The sequence below is a fragment of the Gymnoscopelus microlampas genome (assembly GCF_963454915.1).
Source record: "Gymnoscopelus microlampas genome assembly, chromosome: 21".
Taxonomy (NCBI): domain Eukaryota; kingdom Metazoa; phylum Chordata; class Actinopteri; order Myctophiformes; family Myctophidae; genus Gymnoscopelus; species Gymnoscopelus microlampas.
Genome location: NC_139958.1, coordinates 2,982,615 through 3,010,468, shown reverse-complemented (window position 1 = coordinate 3,010,468; position 27,854 = coordinate 2,982,615). Strand labels below are relative to the sequence as shown.

Genomic DNA, 27,854 nt, shown 5'->3' with positions numbered 1-27,854 from the left:
GTCTACAAAGGTTCATGCAAAACTATTGCTCGTGCACAAAGCTATTGCCCGTGTACACAGTGGTTAGTCCCTATGGGTTGAGGATCTACAGGGCTGACAAGAGCATAGTACAGCCTAATATAGCCTATTAGAGTCTAGTACAGCCTAGTACAGCCTCATCTATCCTAGTCCAGCCTTATCAGTCCTAGCATAGCCTGGTACCCCCTCCCCTATTATGTTCTCCCACCAGGCTGGACTAGGCTAGACCTGGGTGTACTAGGTTTTACTTTACTAGTCTCTGCTGGGCTCTAATAGTCTGCTTTCAGCTCTAGCAGCCTTTGCTAGGCTTTACTGGGCTCTATTAGGCTATGGAAGGCAGTACTTTACTTTGGCCTACAAATGTTCATGCAAAACTATTTCTCGTGCACACACAAGCTATTGCCCGTGTACACAGTGGTTAGTCCCTATGGGTTGAGGATCTACAGGGCGGACAAGAGCCTAGTACAGCCTAATAGAGCCTATTAGAGTCTAGTACAGCCTAGTACAACCTAGTCTAGCCTAGTCCAGCCTGTTCCATGCTAGTATAGCCTGTACCACCCTCCCCTAGTCTGTTCTCCCAAAAGGCTGGACTAGTCTTGGATGCGTTATTATGAATCCCACGCGCGTCCTGGCAAACCCGCTGAGCGTGCGCTGCGATTGGTCAGTAGTCGCTGTGATTGACAGTTCTCGTTTTTGCTACTATGCCTATACCTAACCTTAACCCTAACCCTAACCTCAGTAAAACTATGCCTAAACCTAACCCTAACCCTAACCCTAACCTCAGTAAGACTATGCCTAAACCTAACCCTAACCCTAACCCTAACCTCAGTAAAACTATGCCTGCCAGGGAGCCAATCAGACACGTAAGGCGGGTCTAAATCCTGGAGCGTTGGTGGAATCCATAATCAGGCGTCTTGGATGTACTAGGCTATACTGTACTAGACTTTACTGGTCTCTAATAGGCTTTTTAGCGGCGCTAGCCGCTCTATACCTGACTTTGTCCGTGTGCGTCAACGTTCTGATTGGTCAGGTGCGTCAACAAAGTGATTGGTCAAGCTTCACGTGACACATGGCTATAAACACATTATAAACACATATCGATGACAAAATGTATCAAAGGCGCCGCTACCTTCACACAGGGTGTGATTTTTTAATCTCTAGTAGGCTTTGCTAGGCTGTACTAGGCTATATTAGGCTGTACAAGGCAGATCTGTACTATGGTCTACAAAGGTTCATGCAAAACTATTGCTCGTGCACACACAAGCTATGGCCTGTGTACACAGTGGTTAGTCCCTATGGTTTGAGTATCTACAGGGCTGACAAGGGACTAGTAAAGCCTAATAGAGAGTATTAGAGTCTGGTACAACCTAGTACAACCTACTCTAGCTTAGTCCAACCTGTTCCATGCTAGTATAGCCTATAGAAATGATTTCATGTGCATGCCATAAGCAATGCACAACACGTTGTTGCAAATGCCGGAAATGTGTGCCATGTGTGCATGTCATCAACGGAGTGATGATCAACCTCCTTGTATGAATGTGGTCTAGTGTCTAGACTTTCGTTCAACAATGGCCAATACAGTATCTTTAGAGTACTAAACCGTTATCTGTTATGGGGGCCGCTATTTTGCATACTTCGGAGTAGGCTGATTATTATATTATATTATATTATATTATTATATTACTTACAAATTATTTACTCACATTGTATAAACTGTATATAGACACTTCATTTGTCAATTTTGCTTGCCTGGCCACAGAGTTATTGAAGATAAAGGTGCGAATTTGCCAATTTGGCAGCCATTCAGATATGCAGATTAGAAGGTCAAAAACTAAACATTTAGCATGGGGAAAAAGTATGTATTTTAGATGTCCTAAGGATGCCAAAAATACAGATAATTAGAAACAAAATAAGGGGGATGCACCTTTTGCACCGTTTGAGTACTACGGTACATCATTTTATGTAATGGTGGCCTCTAATTTGCATATTTATTTACATTATTTACATTTATTTAAATTTATTACATTACAAATATCTTCCACAAATTGTATGACCCTCAGAACATAAATATATACACTTTATTTGTCAGATTTGCTTGCTTTGTTATAGAGTTGTTTAAGAAATACTTCAAAATCGGCAGCCATTTTGATATGCAAATTAGGAGGTTAAGCACTAAGAATTTTGCTTGGGAACAGTGTTTTTCTGATTCAGCACCCTTGAATTATGTAAAATGGCCTTGTTCCCAACTTTTACCCCCAAATGCCTCTAACAATCACATATTTCAGAAATCCCACCGGTCTATGTCCTACCAAAACATTTCAAATGTATTAACACAGTAATACAAAAAAAACTTTGGTTAAAATATATTCTTAAAGGATTTATATTATGAATTGCATAAGATTTATACAATGTTTTGGTCTGGTTTAATTTTTTTATTCTTTTTTTTGCCACTAAACACACTAAACACCCTTGTCTAAGACAACGTCCCATCGGGAGGATGTAGAGCCTTCGTCCTACGATCCTCCCGCCCAACACTCCCCGCTGACAGTTTTTTTCTCACTATGATACATATGTGATACGTGAATAAAGCACATTTTCCTGAATTTGCTTTATTCAGGAAAATGTCTACATTTGTATTTACTGTAGCAATGTATTGACATTAAAAAAACTAAATTTGTAATTTGTGCTTTAGAAGATCTGCTATTTTCAGAAAGGGGCGGGGGGTGTTAACTATAGGCCTATATCTATCTTTATCTCTCTCTATATATATATATCTATATCTATATCTCTATCTATTTATATATATATATATATATATATATATTTTTTTTTTCTTCTTCTTTTTTTTCTGGGGGGAGCATTCACCAGTTATTTTCAGCAAAGAGGTTTGGTGTAGAGTGAGAAAAAAAGAGCAGACCAAGTACACAGCCACAGGTAAAGTTTACTAAATATTGAGGGGTTTAAATGTGTGAAAATACACATTAACATGAATCCACATGTTAATAGAAAAGAAGAGTATGAATATGAATATGAAGAGCCCAGAGACACCACAGCAGACGAGACAGGTGAGATATACCTGCTGACAGGCCTGGGCTTCATTAATATACATTTAATACACTTTAAAGGACTCTTCTGAAGCTAGGGAACACTACACTAAACTAGGCTGGACAGGAGTGACAAAGTCTGGACAGTAATAAACATGGACTGACTGGGGCTGGGCAGTACAGTACAGTACAGTACAGTACAGTACAGTACAGTACAGTACAGTACAGGGCTGGGTTACTGGACAGGACCAGACATAACCAAACTAATAGAGTGGAAAGTAATAAGATAGTAACACAGGACTGAACTAACAGGACTGAACTAACTGGACAGCACAGAACAGTGTGAACATGTCAGGTAATCAGAAACAGACTGAGGACAAAGGCAGAGAATGTTGGACCAGAAACAGATGCAGAAACAGAGACAAAGAGACAGAGATGGACAGAGAACGAGAAAGAGAAAACAAGCTACCACAGACTGACAGTTGTGGACGCAGACAGAAAAAAAGAGACAAACTAACTAATTGGCAGGCATGGGGAAACATACAGATGATAGCCTTGTATGCCTCAATACATTGTAAGTGTCCTCTATAACTACAATTTTAAATTAAAAACACCTTAAATATTTTATTTATTTTAGAAACAGTTCATCTTTTACTCAAGAGGGACAATGCCCGTCCTAAGTTGATGATGTCATTTGTCCATGTGTGGTCCAGCCCTTCAATGTATGGAATGCATGTGCTAATAAAACATATAAAATATTGATTTGATGCTCATATTAACCTTATGAAGAGTTGTGTTTTTGCAAATACATTCCATACATTCCTGGAAAAAAGGTCTGGACCACACATAGGCATATGACATCAATCAACTTGCGACGGGATTGTCTTTACATTTTACACATTTACATTTAGTTATAGAGGGCAATTATAATGTATTAAGGCATATAAGGCTTATTAGCCAGGGATCCTTTATACACACACACACGCACGCACGCACGCACGCACGCACGCACGCACGCACGCACGCACGCACGCACGCACGCACGCACGCACGCACGCACACACACACACACACACACACACACACACACACACACACTGCATATATCCACACGTTTCCTAGGGAGCTTGCTACACATCTTAAAGGAGCGCTTCACCAATTTTCAATGTTATCTTCGCATAATTGGTCCATAATATCTTCGTAATTGGTCCTCACTAATGATCATTATAATAAGAAGGCATCATGTCTGTTCCCCTCACTCCTCTGTGTCTCAGAGGAGGGCTGTGGACAGTTCAGAAACCTGTCTACCAGTGACATCATCCATGGGGGATTCCAAGCTAATGCAAGCTACAGACATTCATTTCATTCTCTTCCTGTAAATGTAGCATGCTGAAATAGAAGCCTTTTGTTCTTGTATTCATAAAAATAAAATAAAATAAAATGTATTTCAAATCTTGTTTGAAACGACCAAAGCTGTCTACCAATGACGTCTTTAAGATTAAGGTTTCTGAACTGTCCATACAGCCCAGTGTTGAGACAGAGCTAGTAGACAGAAACCTCTTAATGAGCTTTAGTGAGAAGAACCGATTATATGAAGATACGGTTGAACATGGTGAAATACTAATTTAAAAGGAAAAAAAGAAAAATAGATTAGCTTTTTAGGTGCTTTCCTGGCTGGCATCTATAATAATGTCATGGAATAGATCAACATTGTGTTATGTTTATTAATGACTGCATGTGTTATTATTGTTTATTAATAACTGTATGTGTTGTCATCGTACAGCTGGGATGCCAGGCGACCACCATGTAAGTATAACATGTTATAATATCTCTATACCTGACTGACCTGATTGATTATTATGACATTTATCTAATTCATCCAAATGAATAATTCCTATTAGGGGTGTAACGATACGCTTTAACAACGATTCGATACGTATCACAATACTTGGTCGTTGATACGATACATGAACGATACAGGTTACTTTAGAACGATACGATACGTTTCGATTCAGTGATTTAGTCGATACGATACATGAACGATACAGGACAGGTTTAGAGCGATACGATTCGATTCAATGATTTAAAATCGATATAGTAACTATGTATTTACCCAAAAATTCTGTGTGAAAAATAAATACCTGGATACTGGATATAAACCCCTCTTTCTGTTTTTTCCTCTTAAAAGTACTTATTATTGATAAAATGTATTATTTGCATTGCAAAACGATTCGATACGATACAAAGTCAAACGATACAATACTTTACTGTTTGCATATCGATATAGTAGATAGCTGAAAATTCAAAACGATTTTTCGATGCAGTTACTATCGTTACACCTCTAATTCCTATGAATGTGTTCTGGTCCTTCTCTGCAGGGAGGGGCCGTAGCGGGCATGTTCAAACGATTCATGCTCACTTCTGTACCCAGACGACTAAAGGTGCTCCAACTTCATTGATTGATTGATTGATTGATTGATTGATTTATTACTAGTTGTAAGTAAAAGCATCTATACTGCAATATAGAAATACTCTGTTACAAGTAAACGTCAAAAAAATTGAAGTACAAAAGTTTTGGCATCAAAAAGTACCTAAAGTAAAAGTAGTCATTATGCAGAATTTCAAGTTTTCTAATGTATACAAATATCTTGAAAATAGCAGATCTACAAGCTCACAATGCGTCGCATCGTGACGCATTGTGAGCTTGTAGATCTGCTATTTTCAAATGGCCGAAATGAAGTGGTTAATGTATGTTTTGTAATAATAATCAAAATCTACAAAGTAACTAAAGTTTACAAATAATTGTAGTGAAGTAAAAGTACAATATTTGCATGTAATGGAGTAGAAGTAAGAGTACAGAAAATGGAAATATTCAAGTGAAGTTAAAGTAAAAGTACCTCAAAACTGTACTTAAGTACAGTACTTGAGTAAATGTACTTAGTTACTTTACACCACTGCTAGTTGCGATGTACAGTAGTGTGTTTCAGCGTCAGTGCTTTTAGCACCATCTAGGGTTGTGCTGTGGCCAATGTCTTACATTAATAGAATTACATGAATCAATCTTTGTGTTAAAAAACTATGTTAGTAGAATCTGTCTGAGAGATTATGTTACTTAATAGGTTCCATTTTCAGACCGTTTCCTCTGACATGTGAAGGTGTTTTGTGTTGTTTTGTGTCCTGTCTAATATTGTGACACAGAGCTGGTGGGGCAAACCCACACACAAGTCCTCCGAGAGCGGCAAAGGGACAGGTACGTACGCACACGCACGCACGCACGCACGCACTCACTCACTCACTCACTCACTCACTCACTCACTCACTCACTCACTGGAGTATTTCCAAATGTTCAGTACTTTTACTTCTACTCCACTACATCTCAGAGGAAAATATTGTACTTTTTACTCCACTACAATTATTTGAAAACATGTTACTAGTTACTTTGTAGATTTTGATTATTATTGCAACATATTAACCACTTCAGCCCTATTAACTTTGGCTATTATAAAATAGACGATCTACAAGCTCAAAATGTGAAAATGTGCATTGTGAGCTTGTAGATCGGCTATTTTCACTAGGTTTTAAACTTTTTTGTTTATTTTTTCATTTTATTTATGACATACTTGGACATTTTTGGAATTGTTTTTAACGGATGAAAAGTTGTAATTTAACATACAATGATTATATATAATAATATATTTATATGTTTTTTGAATGTAGGAAACAGAAAAAAAGGGGATATTTACTCACGACCCATAAAAATGTGTCCCGACACACTGTTTGGGAAACAGTGGCTTAAGTTGTTAATCTGACGATCTCCATACGTGTGTGTGTGTGTGTGTGTGTGTGTGTGTGTGTGTGTGTGTGTGTGTGTGTGTGTGTGTGTGCGTATGCGTGCGCGTGTGTGTGCGTATGCGTGTGTGCGTGCGTGTGTGTGCGCATGTGCGCGTGTGCGTGTGCATGTATGCGCGCGCGCGTTTGTGTGTGTTTGTGTGTGTGTGTGTTGAGCAGAAGCCATGCCCATGGACACAGAGGTGTATGAAAGCCCGTACGCTGACCCTGACGAGCTGAGGAGCGCCAAGGTGGAACGTCACCAGATCATCCTGGAGGACGGAGAGCTGGGCTCCGGGAACTTTAGCACCGTGATGCGGGGCGTCTACAAGATGAGGAAGTACGTTAATAACACTGACTCTGTGTTTGTAGCGTCTATAAAATGAGGAAGTACGTTAATAACACTGACTCTGTGTTTGTAGCATCTATAAGATGAGGAAGTATGTTAATAACACTGACCCTGTGTTTGTGACTGTACTAGCCTCAGCTCTTTCAAGAGACAAACACTGCAGCTATTATTATCCAACTTAAGTACATCTTAACCACTCTGCTGTAGGGTGTGTATGTATGTGTGTGTGTTTATATAATATACACGTATGTGTATGTATAAATATACATATGTATAGTCATATTCCCGTTTATTAAGGATATTTTGACCTTTCTATATATTTGTTTTATTGTTGTTATTATTGTTGTTTTAGATATATTCTAGTATATATCTATATATTCTAAGCTTTGAAGATAGCTTTTAAGAAGGCCACTCGACAAGCCCAGCTGTTTTTTTTTGGCCTCTCCGGCACATCATGTTTTGATTATGATATTTTCTTTTCATATAAATGTTTTGTTTTTTCCATTTTTGTTTTGTTTTGATCAAATGTCATTGTTTTTATGTGCAAATAAACTACAATAAACTAAACTAAATAGTAAGGCGGAAATTTGATAGATACCATAGTGCACTTGCTGATACATGTGCGAAATTTTGCACAGATGTACTTCATATGACCCTAATTGATAATCAACCTCTGGCCACGCAAAAATCCTAAGATTTCAAGATGGCCACCACCAGTTTTCAAAATGGCTGCAACTGGGCCAACATTTTGGACTATATCACTTTGCTGGGGCTGTAAATCTTTGATTTCCCCCTTATTTTAATATAGGAGAATATGTTCTGAAGGTATTTCTACCAAGTAAGATAAAGAAAATAATATTAGGTTCCAATATGGCGGCATATTTTCCAATATGGCTGCCGATAAATTGCATAAATGTACATTCACATGAGCTTGTAGCACATGTATTTGTATTAATTACCATACACAGAATCAATTTATAGCACATTTTAAAGTGATTTGGTAGCTTTTTAATAATCTGAGTTCCCAGAAGTTCTCGCCAGCTCTTGCATACATACGGGAGGGGCGAAGGAACTTTTTAATGACCTAGGGCAACAACAGACTTTTCAATATGTTCACCAATAAATACAAAAGCTTACATATATATAGGGATATTTTCTCAAACAGGTGCTGACCTTTTTCTCTTTCCGTGGAAGGACAAAACTGTATGGCATCTGCTGAACGCATGAAAGAAGCAAAGACCTGATGACTTTGATCCAATAGCTGATGCATTTTCATGAAGGGGGATCCATCTGAGGTTCTTCGACAGCTTTTTCAAGCCAAGTCTTTGTGTCTGGGTAGCTCAGTCGGTAGAGCTTTCACCTTCGGATCACATGGTCATGGGCTTGGTCAGGATCAGTGTATGAGTAGGTACGGTGAGTGTGGCACTCCACCTCAGCAATACCAGGGGGTCTATAAGACCCCTGCGTTCTCAGCTGATACTGACAATAAGTTTCAGACTTACTTAATTTGAACAAGTGCAACTGCTATGACAACAACGTCAGTATCTGAGCTGCGAATCATGATGTGTCAGATGCTATCCTCTGAGCTCTGCCTCAGATACTGACATTGTTGACATAACAGTTTCACTTGTTCAAAGACTTGGCTTGAATTTGCTGTGGATTGCCTTTGGAAGGGGGGAAGGATCTCCCTTCATGAAATTGCATCAGCTATTGAATCAAAGTCATCAGGTCTTTGCTTCTTTCATGCATTCAGGGGATGCCACACAGTTTCGTCCTTCCATGGAAAGGGAACTTCTCCAAATTAGGTTCAACACCTGTTGCAATAAATGATAAACATATGCAAGTCATTGAGGAGTTCATAGTACTCATGTACGATAGAACTTTATAGAAGTAGTTCCTACAAGGAAGTGAATGCAAGTGAAGTGCATTCCAAGCAGGACATATACAGGGCCAGTCACTCTTGTGCAGTCCTGTTTGCCAAATTATGCCAGAAGCTGACACGATGTGGATGTAAAAAAAGCATGTTCTGGACACTGCAAATGCTTTAAGTTCGGACTTATCTGCACACCCCTCTGTGGTTGCAGTTGCTAGTACACTGGCCTGTCACTTGCCCAGCCACCATTGTAAATGAGAATGTGTTTATAATGACTTATAACAAAACAAAAAGTAAGCACTAAGCTTTACCAAGCTAATAAATCACTTTCAAATGTTCCATAAATGGATTCTGTGTATGGTAATTAATACATGTACTACAAGCTCATGTGGATAAATCATAAGCAGATGCACATTGCTGCAATTTATTGGCAGCCATATTGGAAAACATGCCGCCATATTGGAACCTAATGTTATTTTTTATCCCATTTGGTAGAAATACCTCCAGAACATATTCTCATATTAAAATAAGCCCCAGCAAAGTGATATAGTCCTAAACATTGGCCCAGCTGCAGCCATTTTGAAAACTGGTGGTGGCCATCTTGAAATCTTAGGATTTTTGCGGGGCCAGAGGTTGATTATCAATTAGGGTCATATGAAGGACATCTGTGCCAAATTTCGCGCTTGTATCACCAAGTGCACTATCGTGTATTGTAAACGGCATATTCCCGCCTTACTATAATATAATACAGTGATGTTGTTAGGTTTTCAATGAAGTGAGTCCCAGGACTCACTGGTGGTCATTTGAATGAGTCCCACTGATCTTAGATTAGATGTTGGCCTATTTGACAGAGCAGAAACATAACTGCCTTGATGCCTATAACATTAACGAGCGTCAACGAGCGATATTAAAGTGTTAATGCTTATCCCCTGAGCAAGCAGGCAGGCTAGCTCAATGGTAAAAAAATGTCAGCACAAACCGGGTTCAAATCCAGGGTAGAAGAGGAAAGTTACATAGTGCAGCTTTAAGTTCAGTAGGCCTACTTGAGTAAATGCACTCTAGTTACTTTTCCCACATGCAGTTTTAAATGTCTTGTGGTGGTGTCCTCGGTCAGGACGGAGAAGATGGTGGCGGTGAAGATCCTGAAGAACAACAACGACGACCCGGCGGTGCGGGAGGACATGCTGCGCGAGGCCGACGTCATGCAGCAGCTGGACAACCCCTACATCGTCAGGGTGATCGGGATCTGCGAGGCCGAGAGCCTCATGCTCATCATGGAGCTGGCAGACCTGGGCCCGCTCAACAAGTTCCTGCAGAAGAACAAGTGAGTGTCTGTCTGTCTGTCTGTCTGTCTGTCTGTCTGTCTGTCTGTCTGTCTGTCTGTCTATCTGTCTGTCTGTCTGGCTTGACCACAAATCCATTAAGACTGAATGCATCTTGTGTCATTGTGTAAAAAAAAAAAAAATTGGGCCATTCATAGTATAGAATAGGCTCTATGCACAGCAGCCATATTGGGAATGAATTGGGCCCCTTCCTTACTTCCTTCACAGGTGTTACCAATGATACTAATTAAGGCTCTGTTCCATTTAGTGTGGCACAGTGGTCGTCAAGGACCCCCATAACTCTGAGAGTGTACAAATGGAACCAAATGGACCCTCACAGGTCCATTTGGTTCCATTTGTACACTCTCAGAGTTACACACCCACCATAAGGGGCCATTTGGGAACCGAAATGGAGTGTTTCTAGTGAGCCAACATGCACAATATCAGCACCCTGACCAGAATGGAACAGAGCCTTCATTAATACCATTGGTAACACCTGTGAAGGAAGTAAGAGGTGGCCCAATATCTTTCCAATATGGCTGCTGTGCATAGAGCCTATCGTAGATCTGCTATTTATTTATTTTTAATCGTGAAAATGTGTGCAAATCTTTGAATACATATATATTTAAAAAATATTTTTCACTCCAATATTTGCTTCTGGGGGGTCCCTGGAACAAAATATTTTGAGATGGGGAGGTCCGCGACCAAATACATATAATTTTGGGGGTCCTTGGCATGGGAAAAGTTTGAGCATCACTGATATAGCAACCAAAACAACAAAAATATATGTATTTGGCCGCAGACCCCCATCTCAAAATATTTTGTTCCAGGGACCCTGAAGCAAAAAATGTTCGCTTAAAAATATATATATAATCAATGATTTGCACACATTTGTAAATTCTTTTCAAAAATAGCAGATATACAAGCTCATAGCGCGGCACTCTGTGCCGCGCTATGAGCTTGTAGATCTGCTATTTTTGAATAGCCAAAGTGTAAGATAATGGCTTAAGTGGTTACACAGATGTGTTCGGTTTGAATGTGTTAATGGTAGATCCCTAATCATCCTCATTGATCTACAGACATCTGACAGTGAAGAACATCACAGAGATGGTTTTAATAGTTAATGGTACTGTAGAACCCTAATCATCCTCATTGATCTGTTCAGACATCTAACGGTGAAGAACATCACAGAGCTGGTGCACCAGGTGTGCATGGGCATGAAGTACCTGGAGGAACACAACTTCCTGCACCGGGACCTGGCGGCCAGGAACGTCCTCCTGGTCACCCAGCACTACGCCAAGATCAGCGACTTTGGCCTGTCCAAGGCCCTGAAGTTGGACGAAGACTTCTATAAGGTACACAGTAGGGGTTTGATGTAACTAAATACATTTACTCAAGTACTGTACTTAAGTACACTTTTTAGGATTTTTTACTTTACTGGAGTATTTCCAATTTTCAGTACTTTTACTTCTACTCCACTACATCTCAGAGGCAAATATTGTACTTTTACTCCACTACAATTATTTGAACATTTTAGTTACTAGTTACTTTGTAGATATAAATTATTACATTATAAAACATACATTAACCACTTTAGCTCTGTTTTATACCTAGGCTATTTGAAAATAGCCGATCTACAAGCTTGTAGATCTGCTATTTTCAAACATTTTAGTACTATTACTTTTGGTACTTTAAGTATATTTTGATGCCAATACTTTTGTACATGTTGTCAAAATGTTACTTGAGTGACATTTTGTAAATGTTACTCAAGTAACATTTTTAACACAGGCCTTAAATCTGAGTACTTCTTCCACCACTGGGTACACAGTACAACTTCATATACTGCACTGAGACACTTTCTTTTTTTTCAAGATTTCTTTTGAAAATAGCAGATGTACAAGTTCAGTTCAGTATGTTTATTCCCAGCTCTTTTGGACAACAAAAAAATACATATATACAAGTGCATTAGTGCAAATTGAAAAAGGCATAATCACAAGACAAAAGAAGGTCCAAGGCACAAGTTCATATACATGGTGAATAATAATAATAAATATAGCTGCAAGCAGCGATAATACGGGGCCAGTGAATAGAGAGAGAGAGAGAGACATGGAAACGGAATAGATTGAAGAGAGAGAGAGTGACATGGAAACAATAGATTGATGAGAGAGAGAGATGGAAACATAATGGTTTGATTGGACATCTCAACCTACTGCCATTAACAGGATTCGAACTCTCAACCTTCAGACTAATAGGCTGCAACACTACCTATAGTGCTATAGCTTTGTCCAGGCTGATATTGTCTGTTGAAGATCATAAACTCTTGCCTTCTTTCATGAACCAAGCCCCTGTTTCACTAACACTAAGATCACTCGTTCACAAGCCATTTACCAATGAAGAAATTGTACATCTCCTCAGAACCAAAACTAATGAAAGTAGCCGATCTACAAGCTCACAAACCATGAAAAGTTGTGAGATTGTAGATCAGCTATTTTCAGAATGAAGTATGTCATACGTAAAAAACGTACTCTCAAATAAGCATTTCAGGTTATCTTTACCATTTGCACATGTATTCATTGATACAGTCATGTTGTTTGCAATTCAACTTAAATTAAGTCTACATCAAGTGAGGCTTGAACTGGCGACCTTGAGATTGTGAGGCATTCATTTAAGGGAGACGCCATTGGCCCAACAGACAAGTAACTGTGAAAAAGGAGATCACACAGATGATACAGTTTCACGCAAATAGCTGAAAAATCCCGGGTTTAAGTGTTTTTCAAACTGCTCAAAATTGCGGAAAATCTAAGGGCGGAGCTTAATGGTCAAATCGATACGTGTGTTCCTCATGAGTCAAGGCACATGTGTAAGCAAGTTTCACGACTTTCGGCCAAACGAGGCATGACTTATGCCTGTTTAAAGTCTGCCTTTTCAAAAAATTGCTATAGCGCCCCCTTTTGGCCAATTGGGGTAAGATTGGTTTCAGTGATATTTGGAATGACCCTGTACATTTCTGCAAAGTTTCAAAGAAATGTGAGTCTGCATGTATGTTTTAGGCACAGATGAATAATTTTCTTTAAACTGTAATAGTTAAAATCTATCTCCTCCTGGGATTTTTGAGCAATCTGCACGAAACGTTTAGCACTTGAACCTTGGACCACTGCCTACAAAAATTTCCAACGGATTTTCCATAAATGAAAAAATGCAGAAGTTAGGAGCCAATGACTGTTTTTCATATAATTCAAAATGGTGGGAGATCTAAAGGTCAGAGGTCAAAAGTCAGAGGGTGAAAGTTGTTCAGCATGAGGAGACACATATGTGTATCCAAGTTTCATGGCTGTAGGTCAAACAGGGCATGAGTTGTACCTGGTCAAAGTTGGCATTTTCAATTGAGTGCTATAGCGCCACCTTTGGACGAAAGATTGTGAGAATTATTTTTTGATCGTTTTTCATGACCATCTACCATATGGCCGAGTTTCGTAAAAAGCGACAACGCGGTTCAGCCAGAACTGCGAAAAGTGGCAGAAGAAGAAGAAGAAGTGACAGAATACTGCCAATAACAATACGTGTACAGAGCAGAGCTCTGTCCCCGTAATAATACATTTTATTTGTAACGCACTTTATATTTGAAACAAATCTCAAAGTGCTACAGGTTAAAAACAAAAAAGAAAGAATAAAACAACAATAAAATAAAACAGTGTAATGAATAAACTTCAAATCAAGTCAGCAAAACACAGTAGAAGTTTAAAAATATGAAACAACTACATCTCTATCTAGGCAAATGCCTTGTTAAAAAGGAAGCTTTTTAGGCCCCTTTTAAAAATGTCAATGGACTGTGGTGCTCTCAGATGGTCTGGGAGGGCATTCCACAGTCTAGGTGCTGCTGAGCAGAAGGCCCGATCCCCCATGGTGCGAAGATTTGTTGTGCGGGGCTCGAGTGCGAGTGGTGATGGTCCAAGAAGCTGGAAAAGGGGACAGGCAGAAGCATAATGCATATCGAGCCCTACCCCTGGCTCAGTTTGCAAAAGGAAATAAATAAGAAATAAAGTACAGTGTTTGCAGCACAATAGTACATAATTATATAGTGATAAGGATACAATACAGTGTATAATACATCATTTTACTCTACTAGGGTATCTTCCAGTTTATAAATGTCAAAGAGTTCACAACGCGTGGCATCTCAGAGCCTGTAGAATAGATCAGCTATTTACAAATATCCGATGCTCATGTGGCCTATATTAGTGGTTCTCAACCAGTGGTCCGGGGACCACCAGTGGTCCTTGAGGGGGTTCCAGGTGGTCCCCAGCTAAATGATAGGAGAGTTGGTGACCAAATGGACCCTTATATATCTTTAACTCTTGAGAGTGTAAAATGAAATTTTACGCTCTCAAGAGTTAAATAATTGTTAAACATCTGCATTACTTAATTAAAGAATTGTTATTTTGATCAACGTTTGCCTCTCTCCTTATGGTACCAACATCAACACAGCATGGATGGAATTGTGGACAAAATCTTATCCAACGATAACAAAATAGTCTAAGCCTTGGGTCTGAGAGTCTAAATCTCATCAAACGGTGATGAATCTGTGGCTGAAATGCCGAAATAAATAATGGACTTGATACGAAAAGGGTTGAAAACCACTGGCCTAATATTAGTCGCTTCTTTTGGGCTTGTGTTCATAGACCTAGCTGCTCATTTCTCTGGTAAAACACAACACTGATGTGTGTGCGTTCCGTTCCAGGCGACCCACCATGGCAAGTGGCCCATCAAATGGTACGCTCCAGAGTGCATGAACTTCCTCAAGTTCTCCACCAAGAGTGACGTCTGGAGCTTTGGGGTGCTGATGTGGGAGGCCTACTCCTATGGACAGAAACCATACAAGGTGTGTGTGTGTGTGTGTGTGTGTGTGTGTGTGTGTGTGTGTGTGTGTGTGTGTGTGTGTGTGTGGTGTGCGATATCGCGTAGCTTCTATTTTATGTTAAAGCAAAGGTTTGATTTCATAGCAAGAACACACACACAGCCTTCTGCCAGGCTGTAAAGTACTGTCCATTTGGCTATTAGAGGCTGTAAAACGTGGATGAATAACACCCTAAAATAATATCTGTTCACTAACACCATTATGTACAAATTCACTCACGCACACAGATGTTTTGACTATGACATAAGAGTGTGACATAAGAGTGTCTCATTAAAGCAGGGGTCTTCCTCAGAGCACATTTAAGCCACATTTACCGGGAACGCATCTGTGTGTCATTTTTAGATTTTTTTGCGCTATTCAAAAATAGCAGATCTACAAGCTCATAGCACGGCACCAAGTGCCGCGCTATGAGCTTGTAGATCTGCTATTTTTGGAGAAATCGTGGAAAATCTTGTTTTTTTGTCTATCTAGAGTATGTTTTACCCCCTGTCCGTCCGTGTGTCCGTCCGTCCGTCCGTCCGTCCGTCCGTCCGTCCGTCCGTCCGTCCGTCCGTCATTCTGTCATTTTGTGTACAGCTAATCTCTGGCACTGTCGGCTTGATCGCAGTGAAACTATGCACACACACTCCCTGGATGCCAGAGCAGAACCTCTGCCCCAAATTTTTCAAATAGGCCTTTTATAGCGCCACCAGGAGGCCGCTTTTTGCAAAACACATTTTTTGACAGTACTCCTACAGATTGTATCCAAACATCACGCAAATCAGTAGGCCTACACAGTATCTCTATTAGTCATGTGATCAACACGGATCTGTCCAATTCCCCATATTCCATCCTGATTGGCTAAGGTTGGCTTCCAAAGTTTGCAGGATTGCTCCATTTTCAACAAAATGCCTCAAATCATGAACGCAGCTTGCTATTTCCGTGAGATTTCACACGTACATTCCCAATAGGCCGAGGAAGAAATGCCACTTGAACATTTTCAAATCATTCTCATGGTGGTGCTATAAAAGGCTGATTTGTGTTTTTAATTATAACTGCACCGATCTGCGTGCAACTTTGCATGCACGCTCCCTAGAGGCCAAGGAAAAACAACTGCCCTGCATTTTTCACATTTGCCTTTCATAGCGCCACCAGGAGGCCGACTTATGTAAAACACATTTTTTGATATTAAGCCTTCAGAATGTATCCAAATTTCACGCAAATCGGTACACATGATCTCTATAATCATGTGATCAAGATGGATCTGTTTAATTTTTCATATTCCATCCTGATTGGCTAACATTGACATCCAAAGTTTGCAGGAGTGGCCAGTTTTGAACAAAATGCCACAAATCATGCCACAAACATTTTTTACTCAAATCTTTGCTTCTGGGGGATTCTACAAATGTCTTCTAAATCCTATCTAATGTTGCTGTAATATCAGTGGTTCTACAGTATTTGGCCGTGGACCCCCATCTCAACATGTTTTGTTCCAGGGACCCCCAGAAGTTGAAACAGTTGAACATTAAAAATGTTCGCTTTAAAATATGTATATTCAAAGATTTGCACACATTTTCACGATTTTTCAAAAATAGCAGATCTACAAGCTCAAAGTGCGGCACTCGGTGCCGCGTTATGAACTTTTGTATATCTGCTATTTTTGAATAGCCAAAGGAATCTAAAAGAAATTACACACAGATGCGTTCCCGGTCTTAAAGGGTTAAAAGGTTTGGTGGTATTTGATTGAAGTTATATTTATAGCTGAGCACACACTGCCTAAACAGAAGAGGCCTTTTATTGTCTTAGCTTCGTAGACAACTATCATCCGTGTATTTTCAGACATTTAAAACTCAGGACTTAGTAAACTTGACCGGAGGCTCTGTACGTGGTTTACAACGTAGTTTGTAACGTGGTGTGAGCTTGTAGATCTGCTATTTTCGACTAATGTTCCCCTCCCCAGAATAGGGATGCTAGGGTTCAAGTGGTTAATGTAAATACACTTAAAAAAAGTTCTTATCACACAAAGATTCCCCCGCCCCCCTCTAGTAACTCTGAGGATCCCCTAGGGGTCCCAGACCCCCTGTTGAAGACCCCTGTATTAAGGACATTTGGACTGTAGCATATTTCTGTGTGGTGACATGGGTGGTGACATCATCACTGTGTGTGTGTGTGTGTGTGTGTGTGTGTGTGTGTGTGTGTGTGTGTGTGTGTGTGTGTGTGTGTGTGTGTGTGTGTGTGTGTGTGTGTGTGTGTGTGTGTGTGTGTGTGTGTGTGTCGACAGGGCAAGAAGGGGACAGAGGTGATGGAGATGATCGAACACGGCGGGCGCTTGGACCCCCCGAACAACTGTCCTCTGGAGATGTACGAACTGATGAAGAACTGCTGGACATACAGGTGAGGGATGCAACAACAATGTCTATTTATTTAAAAAATACTTTTTTTCTTATTGTAATTTTTTTTAAAGTGCAAAAAGTGCAGATCTACAAGCTTGCAATGTGACCTTGTAGATCTCCTATTTTCACCGTCTGAGTTAGGATTAAAAGTAGGATTTTAGTTACATAGCAGACGTTCTTATCTAGACGGACGCACAATAAGCACGCGAAATAAATCACGTACCCAGAGGTCGCCTGTTACAGCATTCACCTCATGAAGGAACGGGCACTAATTGTAAACACGTTTGTCTTATTCCAGCTCAGAGGAGCGGCCGTCCTTTGCCGTGGTGGAGCCCAGACTACGGGAGTATTACTACGATACGTACAATTAAGACCCCGTGTTCACACTTCGTTAACGACGAAGCATGAATCAGGCTTCAGCCTCTTCCTTCCTTCCAACATTCAAAACTTATCAAACTATGCAACGACTTGAGAGGCGGGCCGTGCACTATGCTTAGTACTGGAATGTAGACGCGCATGAAAAGGTGCTGTTTTTGGGGGTTAAAGTAAGTGTTAAATGTAGTAATCACTGCTAATAGAGTGTTCGTTCAGGAACAGGAGTCTCCACGTCTCTACAGCTTTTAAAGACGGGGGGCCGTGATTTTCAGTGATCCCCCCCCCCCCCTAAAACATACTCATCAGGTATTATGGTTATACTAGGAGGAAGATCTTTTTCAAAAAGTGTACAGAAATTGTTAAAATTATGTTTTTATGTGGACACGCCTCCAGTTATTTTTTGCTCTAGGGCTTTGCCAGCCCTATTGGTTTGCTGGACAGCATGGTGATGATGGTCATAACTGGTTACAAATGGAATGTATGAAAATCAATGGGGTGACTGGTTGTGTTCTGATACTTTACCTTCTGTGTGTGCACTTCATACAGTCTCTTCTGTGTGTGAACTTCAGTTCACACAGTCTCTCCCTAATGAGTGGATGGTCTGATTCAACCACTGACTTGTACTATATGGTCTCTATAATAAAAGTACATTAAATATATTCATGTGTTTACTGGTTCAATCATTTCAGTGTGTCTCCATTGTGAAGAACATTCATATAATAAACTCTATAAGCAGTGTTGGACAAATTAAGTACTCAACTCCAGTACTGGAGTCAAAGTAATAGATACTCCTGGTCAAATATTACTCAGTTAAAAGGTGAAAGTTCCTCAGTCAACTTCATACTTGAGTTAAAGTACTGGAATGTTTAGAATTAATAATAATATTAATAGAATTAAATATTGAAAGTACATTTGTATAATTTAATGAATTGCTGTATTGTATTAGACATTTTCAACAACAACACAAATCAATAATAGTCAAAGTAGCATGTGACAGGTTGTGAGCTTGTAGATCTGCTATGTTCACTCTATTTGAAATGGATCAAATGGAACTGTCCGTCTCACAGTTAAATAAACACTGAGGGTTTTACAGTGTGTATCTTTGGGTCCAAAGATAAAGAATGGTTCAATGTGTCTCTCAGAGTTACAGACCTGTAAGAGTCCATGTGGACCCCTGGTGGGCCCCAGACCAGAGGTTGAATATAAATGTAACACTGATATATGAAATAAATGAATATAATACTGATATATAAAACCATTAAAGTGACACTTTTTCTACTTCAATGACTAAAGTCTAAAATGTATTAAACATACAAAATGGCCAAAACTTTGGACATTTCTCTCTACAAGGCCAAACCTTGTCAGAAAAAATAGTGAGAGTGTATAACAGCCATTTAAAATGCTTAATATAATATTCTAATAATATAATATTTATTAATAATATATAGTATATATATAATATTATTGTAATATTGAATAATGACATCTTTCTTTAAATGTGTTGCATATGCTCTCAATGTGTCAACGTGTTAATTATACTTAATTAGCACGTATTTGTGGTTGTTAAAAGCTTGTAAAAATGTTATTAAGATACGACAGAAAATGATGTCTAAACTATTTGGGCAGTACCTCCACAGCCCACTGGGTGGTGCTGCGAGACCGTTCAGTAGAGAATGGCTGAGGTAGACAGACTGCAGTCCTGTCTGTCGGTGGTCTGTAGTGGTAATATACTGTAGCGTCGTCCTTATGCCACAACTTCGTCGACTATGGGAGCTAGCTCCTTTGGCGCAGGGGGTTGTAGGCTGGGCTAGTGTCCCGAGGGGCGAAGGTTCGACTCCAGTCCGAAGCGTTGCACTCCTCGGCCGTTACAACACATATTTATCAATGAACTGTACATTAAAGAGAAAATCAATTACATTACATTTAGTATAATACTTGCACTTATTTTATGTGTTTGAGCTCTCCTAGGGGCATTACATTTACACTCTATTTCCACTCCAGGTGAAAACCTACAGCAGTGTACAAAAACACAGGTTTTGATTGATTGAATATTTTATTTAGAAAGACATGGAAGTACGATTAACAGCTGCAGCTAATCAAACGAATAATGTTATAGATGTTAATACTGTCTATCATGCTTGGCTCTGGACACACCTATGAACATCTAACAGTCATTATTCATTTGTTTGGTGCAGCTGTGTTGCTTGTGTAGCCCCCACAGTCAAATAAGCCAGAAAAAGTGAACAGACCTGCCAAACGGGCTCAATTCTATTGGCTTGACTGGTAACACGTAGGACTGGCCAGTGGGATCACCGGGATCGTTCCCAGTTCACTACGTTCCACTATGTTTGTTAGTCTGCCATGTTTTTAATCTGCTGTAGTTTATCACCTGAAGTGGAAACAACAACTTTAGAGGGTGAATGCACATTGTAGAGAGAGCCCCCATTCTACATGCCATTTAAATCTGCTATATGCATTGACTCGCTTACACAGATAAATATTGTGGAAAAAATAGCCAAAGTATGATCCGTTGTGAGCTTGTAGTCAGATCTGCTATTTTCAAATAGCCTATGTATAACAAAGGCTAAAGTGGTTAATGTATTGTAGCGTCGCCAATACGCCACAACTTCTTCTGTTGAGCCAGCTGGTTTCTTTGGTGCAGGCCAGGGCGTTGTTGGCCGCAGTGATGAGCCGTGGGTCATGGGTTCGACTCCGGGTCTGGATAGTGCATTTCTCGGCCGCTACAGTATGGTTTATAATGTAATCATTTATATCTGCAAAGTAACTACTAAGTAGCTAAAGTTTTTCAAATAATTGTAGTGAAGTAAAAGTATAATATTTGCCTCTGAGATGTAGTGGAGTAGAAGTAAAAGTATTGGAAATTTCAAATTGGAAATACTCAAGTAGCCTAAAGGTACAAATACCTCAATTATACTTACGTACAGTAATTGAGTACATGTACCTATAGTTACTTTCCACCACTGTTCTCAAAGAATACTCATTTTACACTCTTTTCATAAATGTAAAGTTTTACCCAGAGCCTTTACCTATTCCTTGCCAACAGGGGGCAGCGATGCGGGGCTCTGCCTCAAATAACATCTCGCGCGAAGAAGACATTGGGCAGTCAATATTGTTTTATCAACAACGCATAGAAGAAGAAGAAGAGAGGAGATGTTATGATGTAATGAGTGTTAATTATCATCATTAATGATGATAAAACTCCTCCATTAAAGCTGTTATCAGACAAAGGGCCGTGTAGTTGATGTAGTTTAACTCCTCCAGAGGAAGACAACACACATTTAAAGCAGGTAAAACTCCTTCATGTTGGAAAGCTAACCGTCGTTAGCCTATAGCACCGGCTGTTAGCCGTGGTTCACATGACGCTCTGTCATGGCGGAACCTCTACGCGGTGTTTGGCACTTTCTCCATTTACAGCCCGTACGTCTACATAAAGCTTCATATTTCAGACATAAAGTGTTAACCTCACGGCCAAGGATGTTATAATTCACTTCGGGAGGGTCTAAGTACCCGTATCATCAGTACTGTTCAATAAAAAAGCATTTTAATCCGAACAGTGGCCATTTTCTTTGTTTTTCCTCCATACGTTTTCAACGACGTGACCCTATCGGTTGGGAGGTGTATTGCACTCCTCTGGTACCTTATAACTCTATGAGAAAATGGCCACTAATCGGATTAAACTGCCTTTTTATTGAACAATACGAAAGATACGGGTACTTATACTCACCCGAAGTGAATTGTAACATCCTTGGCCATGAGGTAAACACTTTATATCTGAAATGTGAACGTTTATGTAGATGTACGGACTGTAAATAGGGAAAATGCCAAAACCAGGTTGAAGTTGTGCCGTGACTGTCATGTTTCAGGGCTAACAGAGGTAGCTTCTCTGATTAGCATGATGCTGACTGACTGACTGTTGTTGTTGTTGTTGTTGTTGTTGTTGTTGTTGTTGTTGTGGTGTAGGAAGCAGGGGTTTAAAGTAACTAAGTACTGTACTTGATTTTGTACAATTTAGACATATTTTTTTACTTTATGGAGTAAAGTAAAAATGGAGTATTTCTAATTTTCAGTACTATTACTTCTATTCCACTACATCTCAGAGGCAAATATTGTTCTTTTACTGCACTACAATTATTTGAAAACTTTAGTTACTTTGTTGATATATATTATAAAACATACATTAACCACCTTTAGCCCTATTTTATACCTGAAAATAGCAGATCTACAAGCTCACAACACCATTTTCAAACATGTTGGTACTTTTATTCTTGGTAACTTTAGTTACTTTGTAGATATAAATTATGATATTATAAAACGTACTTTAACCCCAATTTAGCCCCATTTCATACATGGTGTATTTGAAAATAGCAGATCTACAAGATGCGACGCGTTGTGAGCTTGTAGATTTTCAAACATGTTAGTACTTTTACTTTTGGTACCTTACTGTAAGTATATTTTTGATGCCAATATTTTTTCTACTTTTACTCAAGTAACATTTCAAACACGGGGGCCTTTTACTTGTAATAAACAGAGTATTTCTACATTGCAGTATTGATACTTAAATACTTTTTACGTATAAGTAAAACATGTGAGTATTTTCTCCACCTCTGTAGGAAGGGTGTGATCTGAAGGAGAACACATGAGTGTGTCTCTGGTGGTGATCCGTCTGGAGCTAGCAGACCAGTCTCCTTCTCCTCAAGGATTCCACTATTCTGCAGGTCAGTCCATGTTGTTGTTGTCATCGTTTGTTGTCACTGTTGCTGTTGGTGTAGCCCTGAAACATGACCGTCATACCATGACAGTCATGGAGCCCAGAGTTCCTGGTTTATAGCGGTGTGTTCGATTTGTTTTACATCGCCAACTCTCACATGTACATAAAGTTCACATTTCAAATATAAAGTGCTTTATACCCCCCGAGCCACGGATGTTACATGTTGATCCGTTCCGTGATAAGTACCCGTATCTCCAGTATTGTTCAATAAAAAAGCATTTTAATCCGATCATCAGAGTGCAATACACCTCCCAACCATTAGTGTCGCATAGTTGAAAGCAACAGAGAAAATACGGAGAACAGAGAAAATATGGAGAAAATGGCCGGCGATCGGATTAACCCATTAAGACCTGGAACTGTGTCATTTTTAGATTTGAGCTAAAAAGCATTATTTTACACTTTGGGCTATTCAAAAATAGCAGATCTACAAGCTCATAGCGCGGCACCGAGTGCCGCGCTACGAGCTTGTAGATCTACTATTTTTGAAAAATCGTGAAAATGTGTGCAAATCTTTGAATATATATATTTTTAAAGCGAACATTTTGAACTCAAATCGTTCCTTCTGGGGGGGTCCCTGGAGCAAAATATTTTGATGGGGGTCCGCGGCCAAATACATATAATTTCGGGCGTCCTTGACATGAAAAAGATTGAGCACCACTGATAGAGAAACATACCTTTTTCAGAATACTGTTGAGATTTAGGAGACATGTAGAATCAGCTTCAGGTCTCAATGGGTTAAAATGCTTTTTCTTGAACAATACGGGAGACACGGGTACTTAGAGTGGTGCGGCTCAACGTGTAACATCCGTGGCTCATGGGTCAGCACTTTATATTTGAAATGTGAACGTTTATGTACATGTGAGAGTTGGCAATGTAAACAAATCGAACACCGCTCTAAACCAGGAACTCTCAGCACGTCCGTCATGTGAACCATGGCTACTGTTGGTGGTGAAGAAATGTAAAAATAACTGAAACAGCTGAGGCGTTGTAAGCTTGTAGATCAGCTATTTCTGCTTTTTTAATATTTGAAAATGTGTGAAAAGTTTTCTACATGGAAACATTATGATTATTATGCAAAAAATGATTGCGATTAGCTCAAATAAATGCAATTAGACCAGGGGTCTAAACGTTTTCAGGCCAAGGTCCCCCTAGCTGAGAGAGAGATGAAGCAGGGACCCCCTCTATGTTGTATAAAATTGTGTTTCAGATGAAACTTCTTTTGTTTACTTGGTCTGCTCTTTTTTTCCCTCTACACCAAACACCTCTTTGCCAAAAATAGCCGATCTACAAGCTCACAACGCCTCGCGCTGCAAGGTGTTGTGAGCTTGTAGATCGGCTATTTTTGGGCTAAAGTTATCCAGAATAGGGATGCTAGGGTTAAAGTGGTTAAGGTAAAAAGAAAAATCATATCACACAAAGATTTGGCGGACCCCCTGTAGTAACTCTGAGGACCCCCTAGGGGTCCCGGACCCCCTGTTGAAGACCCCTGGATCAGACGATAAATGTAGTGTGTCACTTTTCACTGTGTTCACATGACAAAACAATACAAATAGTTTTTTACCCATCATTTCCCTCTATACCAAAGGTTCCCAAACAGGGGGTCCACAAATTATTTTGGGGGGTCCCCAGATGATTAGCTTAATGTGCAACATTGTTTTCTCACTCAACAGTAAACAAACCAACATACAGTATACGTGTATACAGGGTATCTGTACATTTATAAAGTTCCAATATAAGGACCTGTAAGACTTTTTAATACCAAAGTGGCCAAATTGTCAAATATTCCGTAAGAAACAGGCAAACGTTGTGAAAATAGCCGATCTACAAGCTCACAGCGCCTCGCACTTTGGCTGTTTTCACAATATTTACCTGTGGAACCGAGTCACACTAAATGTAATGCCTGAACTCCTACAATTCCAAGTGCTTGTCAGGGTGGGGGGGGTCCCCAGTTCAAATATGATTATTTTGGGGGGGGGTCCTCAGTTCAAATATGATCATTTAGGTGTGTGACGGCCTGAAAAGGTGCAAACCCTTGCTCTCTAGCAGCAGTGATCAGTGTGGTGGTGTTCACCTGCAGAAACACCTTGTCCTCTCGTTGTATTACCGTTTGTTTTGGTAAACACGGGGAGTGTGGGTGGGTGTAGAGCGCCTACTGTAGTAGTACTGCCTGAAGCTCATACATAAGCACACGCATGGATTAAAGTTCTCAGTCGCCACCAGTGATTTCAGTCATGTTGGATTCCATACAGGCCAGCATGTGTTCTATGGCATTGTTTCTCAAAGTGGGGTCCGGGGACCCCCAGGGGTACTTGGGGGGGGGGGGGTTCCAGGGGGTCCCCAGCTAAATGATGGATAGGAACCAAATGGACCCTTATGGGTCTGTAACTCTGAGAGTGTACAAATGGAACCAAATGGACCCTAACGGGTCCATTTGGTTCCATTTGTACACTCTCAGAGTTAAGATAACATTGATTTTACAACATGAATTGGGGTCCCAGAGATAGAAATGCCATTAAATGGGGGTCCGTAGCCCTAATGCATGTCAAACTGGGGGTCCTTGAAATGTATCTTTTCAAATGGGGGTCCGCGGGCTAATAAGTGTGTCCATTTGGGGGTCCTTGACATGAAAAAGTTTGAGAACCACTGTTCTATGGAATCATGTCAATCCATGATGCACATACTGCATCTCCCCCCCGGCCACACAGGGAGTGCATTTTGAGCGGTTAGATGTTGTGGTAACATTACATTACATTACATTACATACATTTTGTAACATTCACACTTACACATGGATAAATAAAACACTGAGGATTTAGTGGCCCCAGCTATAGGGATGGGACGATCATCGTTATTATCGAAATCATCGTGATAAAGAATCTCTCACAATAATCGTATCGTGGAGATTTTAATTTATGGTGAACTTGTCCTCCGTCATGCACTAGGAGGAATTAGCTTTTGTTTGTACAGAGCACTGAAAATACATTTTATGATTAAGAGAGCTGGAGAGACATGGAGACTCCGGTTACTGAACACACACACTATAGCAATGATTACTATCACAATGTAGAGCTATTTAACACTTTTACTGAACAAACACTCTATAGCAATGATTACTATCAGAATATAGAGCTATTTAACACTTATTTTAACCAAAGTAAATCACTTACCCTACCTTTAAGCATATTCTGATGGATGTCGTTAATCGTAATTATTTTTGCCACAATAATGGTGACATGTAATTCTCATTTGGTCCCATCCCTATTCACCACAGCTGTGATTTAATTTTTGGTGGGACAGCTTTTTGCCCTGTACTCTGAAGGGAGGGCTCTCAAAACCAGTCAAGTGTTTATTTGAGAACATCGTTCTCAAATAAACAGTATGAAACAGTATGAATGATGATGTTTCTTTCAGATTCAAGAGGACCGCTCTAAGATAACGTTTAAAAAAACGACAAAAGACATCAAAGGATAAACCAGTTTGTTCTGGTAAAGATTGTATGCTCTTTTTTGGGGAGGAAGGACATCTGGTGCCTTTGTGTGTGTGACTCAGTGTTGTGTGAGAGTCCTGTCTTCCCATTTCTTAAATTGTAGCGCTTTGTGACAGACAGGCTCTCATAGGACTGATTCCTCCTTCTTATTATTACCATCTGTCAACCTGTGGTCTGTTCAGTGGGGGAAAAAGTAATCTACTACATTTTTACTTAAGTAAAAGTACCAATGCCGCAATGTGGAAATACTCTGAGAAAAAGTCCAGAATCCAAAATATACTTGAGTAAAATTACAAAAGTTTTGCCAACTTGGCATCAGATCAAACTATACTTAAACTACTAAAAGTTAAAGTACTCATTATGCAGACTGTCTCGTTTCACAAGGTATCATATTATGTATAACATTTATTAAAATGCGACACGTTGTCAGCTTGTAGATCGGCTATTTTCAAATAGCCAAAGTTTAAATAGAGCTGAAGTGGTTAATGTATGTTTTTTTGTAGTAATAATTAAAATCCACAAAGTAACTAATAACTAAAGTTTTCAAATAATTGTAGTGGAGTAAAGAAAAGTACAATATTTGCATCTGAGATGTAGTGGAGTAGAAGTATTGAATATTGGAAATACCTCAAAATTGTACTTGAGTAAATGTACAGTACCTAGTTACTTTCCACCACTGGGTTGGTTTGTTCCAGGCGGGTTATTATTGGAACGACAGACAATCAGAACAGAATGTATTGTGTCATTTATGGTGACAATGTGAGTGTGTGATTGTGTATGAAGAGAAGAGAGGGAGCTGGAAATGAACAGGTTTGGTTTACAGTATAGAGTGAGTCATAGAAAGTGTGTTGTTGTGTTGTTGTGTTGTGTTGTGATGTTGTTGTGTTGTTCACTGCAGTGGAAGGCATGTCAGAGGAGGAGATGCAGGAGAAGGCTCTGGGTCTGGCCCAGCTGTCTCTGGCGGGGAAGACGGAGCTAGAACGGGCCTCCGTCCTCCACCAGCACATCGGCAGCAGAGCCATGGGAGACATGGTCATCGAGACCTTTGAACCCAATCCAGGTAAGATGGGGGGGAGGGGGGGGGGGGTAGGGGGGGGTGAGGTGGATTTAGATTTCGTTAGCTTCATAGCAGAATTGTCATAAAGTCATATTTTTAAGGTTTTTAGGAGAGACGAAAGAAAAAAAATCACTTTCTGCCTGAGTTACCTAGATGACTGAGTCACCTAGATCAGTGGTTTTCAACCAGTAGTCCGGGGACCCAGCTAAATTAGTTCACACATTGATTGCTTAGAACGAATTAACTCGTTTTTCAAATCCATCACTTGATTGCCTAGATCAAGTTAACTCCTTTTTTTTTCTTCTTTTTTTTATTTGACCCAAAGACCAAGGAGATATGATTTTTCGAAGATCTAGACTCCTATCCACTTCCTTGTTAACTTAAAACTTAAAAATTCTGTATCTCGGCTCCTGAGTACTTTTTTTTTT

General features: G+C 39.8%; 3 protein-coding genes across 4 annotated transcripts in view; all 3 read left to right on the top strand.

The window, feature by feature from the left end:
- LOC311037333 (uncharacterized protein) overlaps window positions 1-27,854 on the top strand; it is a gene marked incomplete at both ends in the record, with an annotated part of 559,758 nt that overhangs the window by 51,209 nt on the left and 480,695 nt on the right. The window lies entirely within an intron of this gene.
- Window positions 7,074-18,336, top strand: LOC311037063 (tyrosine-protein kinase SYK-like). Its single transcript, XM_084046128.1, has 6 exons — window positions 7,074-7,230; window positions 10,227-10,436; window positions 11,600-11,789; window positions 15,170-15,310; window positions 17,607-17,719; window positions 18,017-18,336. The coding sequence occupies exons 1-6, from the start codon at window positions 7,076-7,078 to the stop codon at window positions 18,087-18,089; spliced, it is 882 nt and encodes a 293-aa protein (XP_083902254.1). The 5' UTR covers window positions 7,074-7,075; the 3' UTR covers window positions 18,090-18,336.
- Window positions 21,233-27,854, top strand: part of LOC311037060 (BRCA1-associated protein-like) — a 32,173-nt gene continuing 25,551 nt past the window's right edge. Inside the window, exons 1-3 of one of the 2 annotated variants that reach the window (XM_084046125.1) lie at window positions 21,233-21,401; window positions 22,729-22,829; window positions 27,268-27,429. In XM_084046125.1, coding sequence (XP_083902251.1) covers window positions 22,751-22,829; window positions 27,268-27,429 — 241 coding nt within the window. In that variant the 5' untranslated portion in view covers window positions 21,233-21,401; window positions 22,729-22,750. Of the gene's footprint in view, window positions 21,402-22,724; window positions 22,830-27,267; window positions 27,430-27,854 lie in introns of both variants that reach the window. The other variant, XM_084046124.1, reaches the window with a different exon arrangement.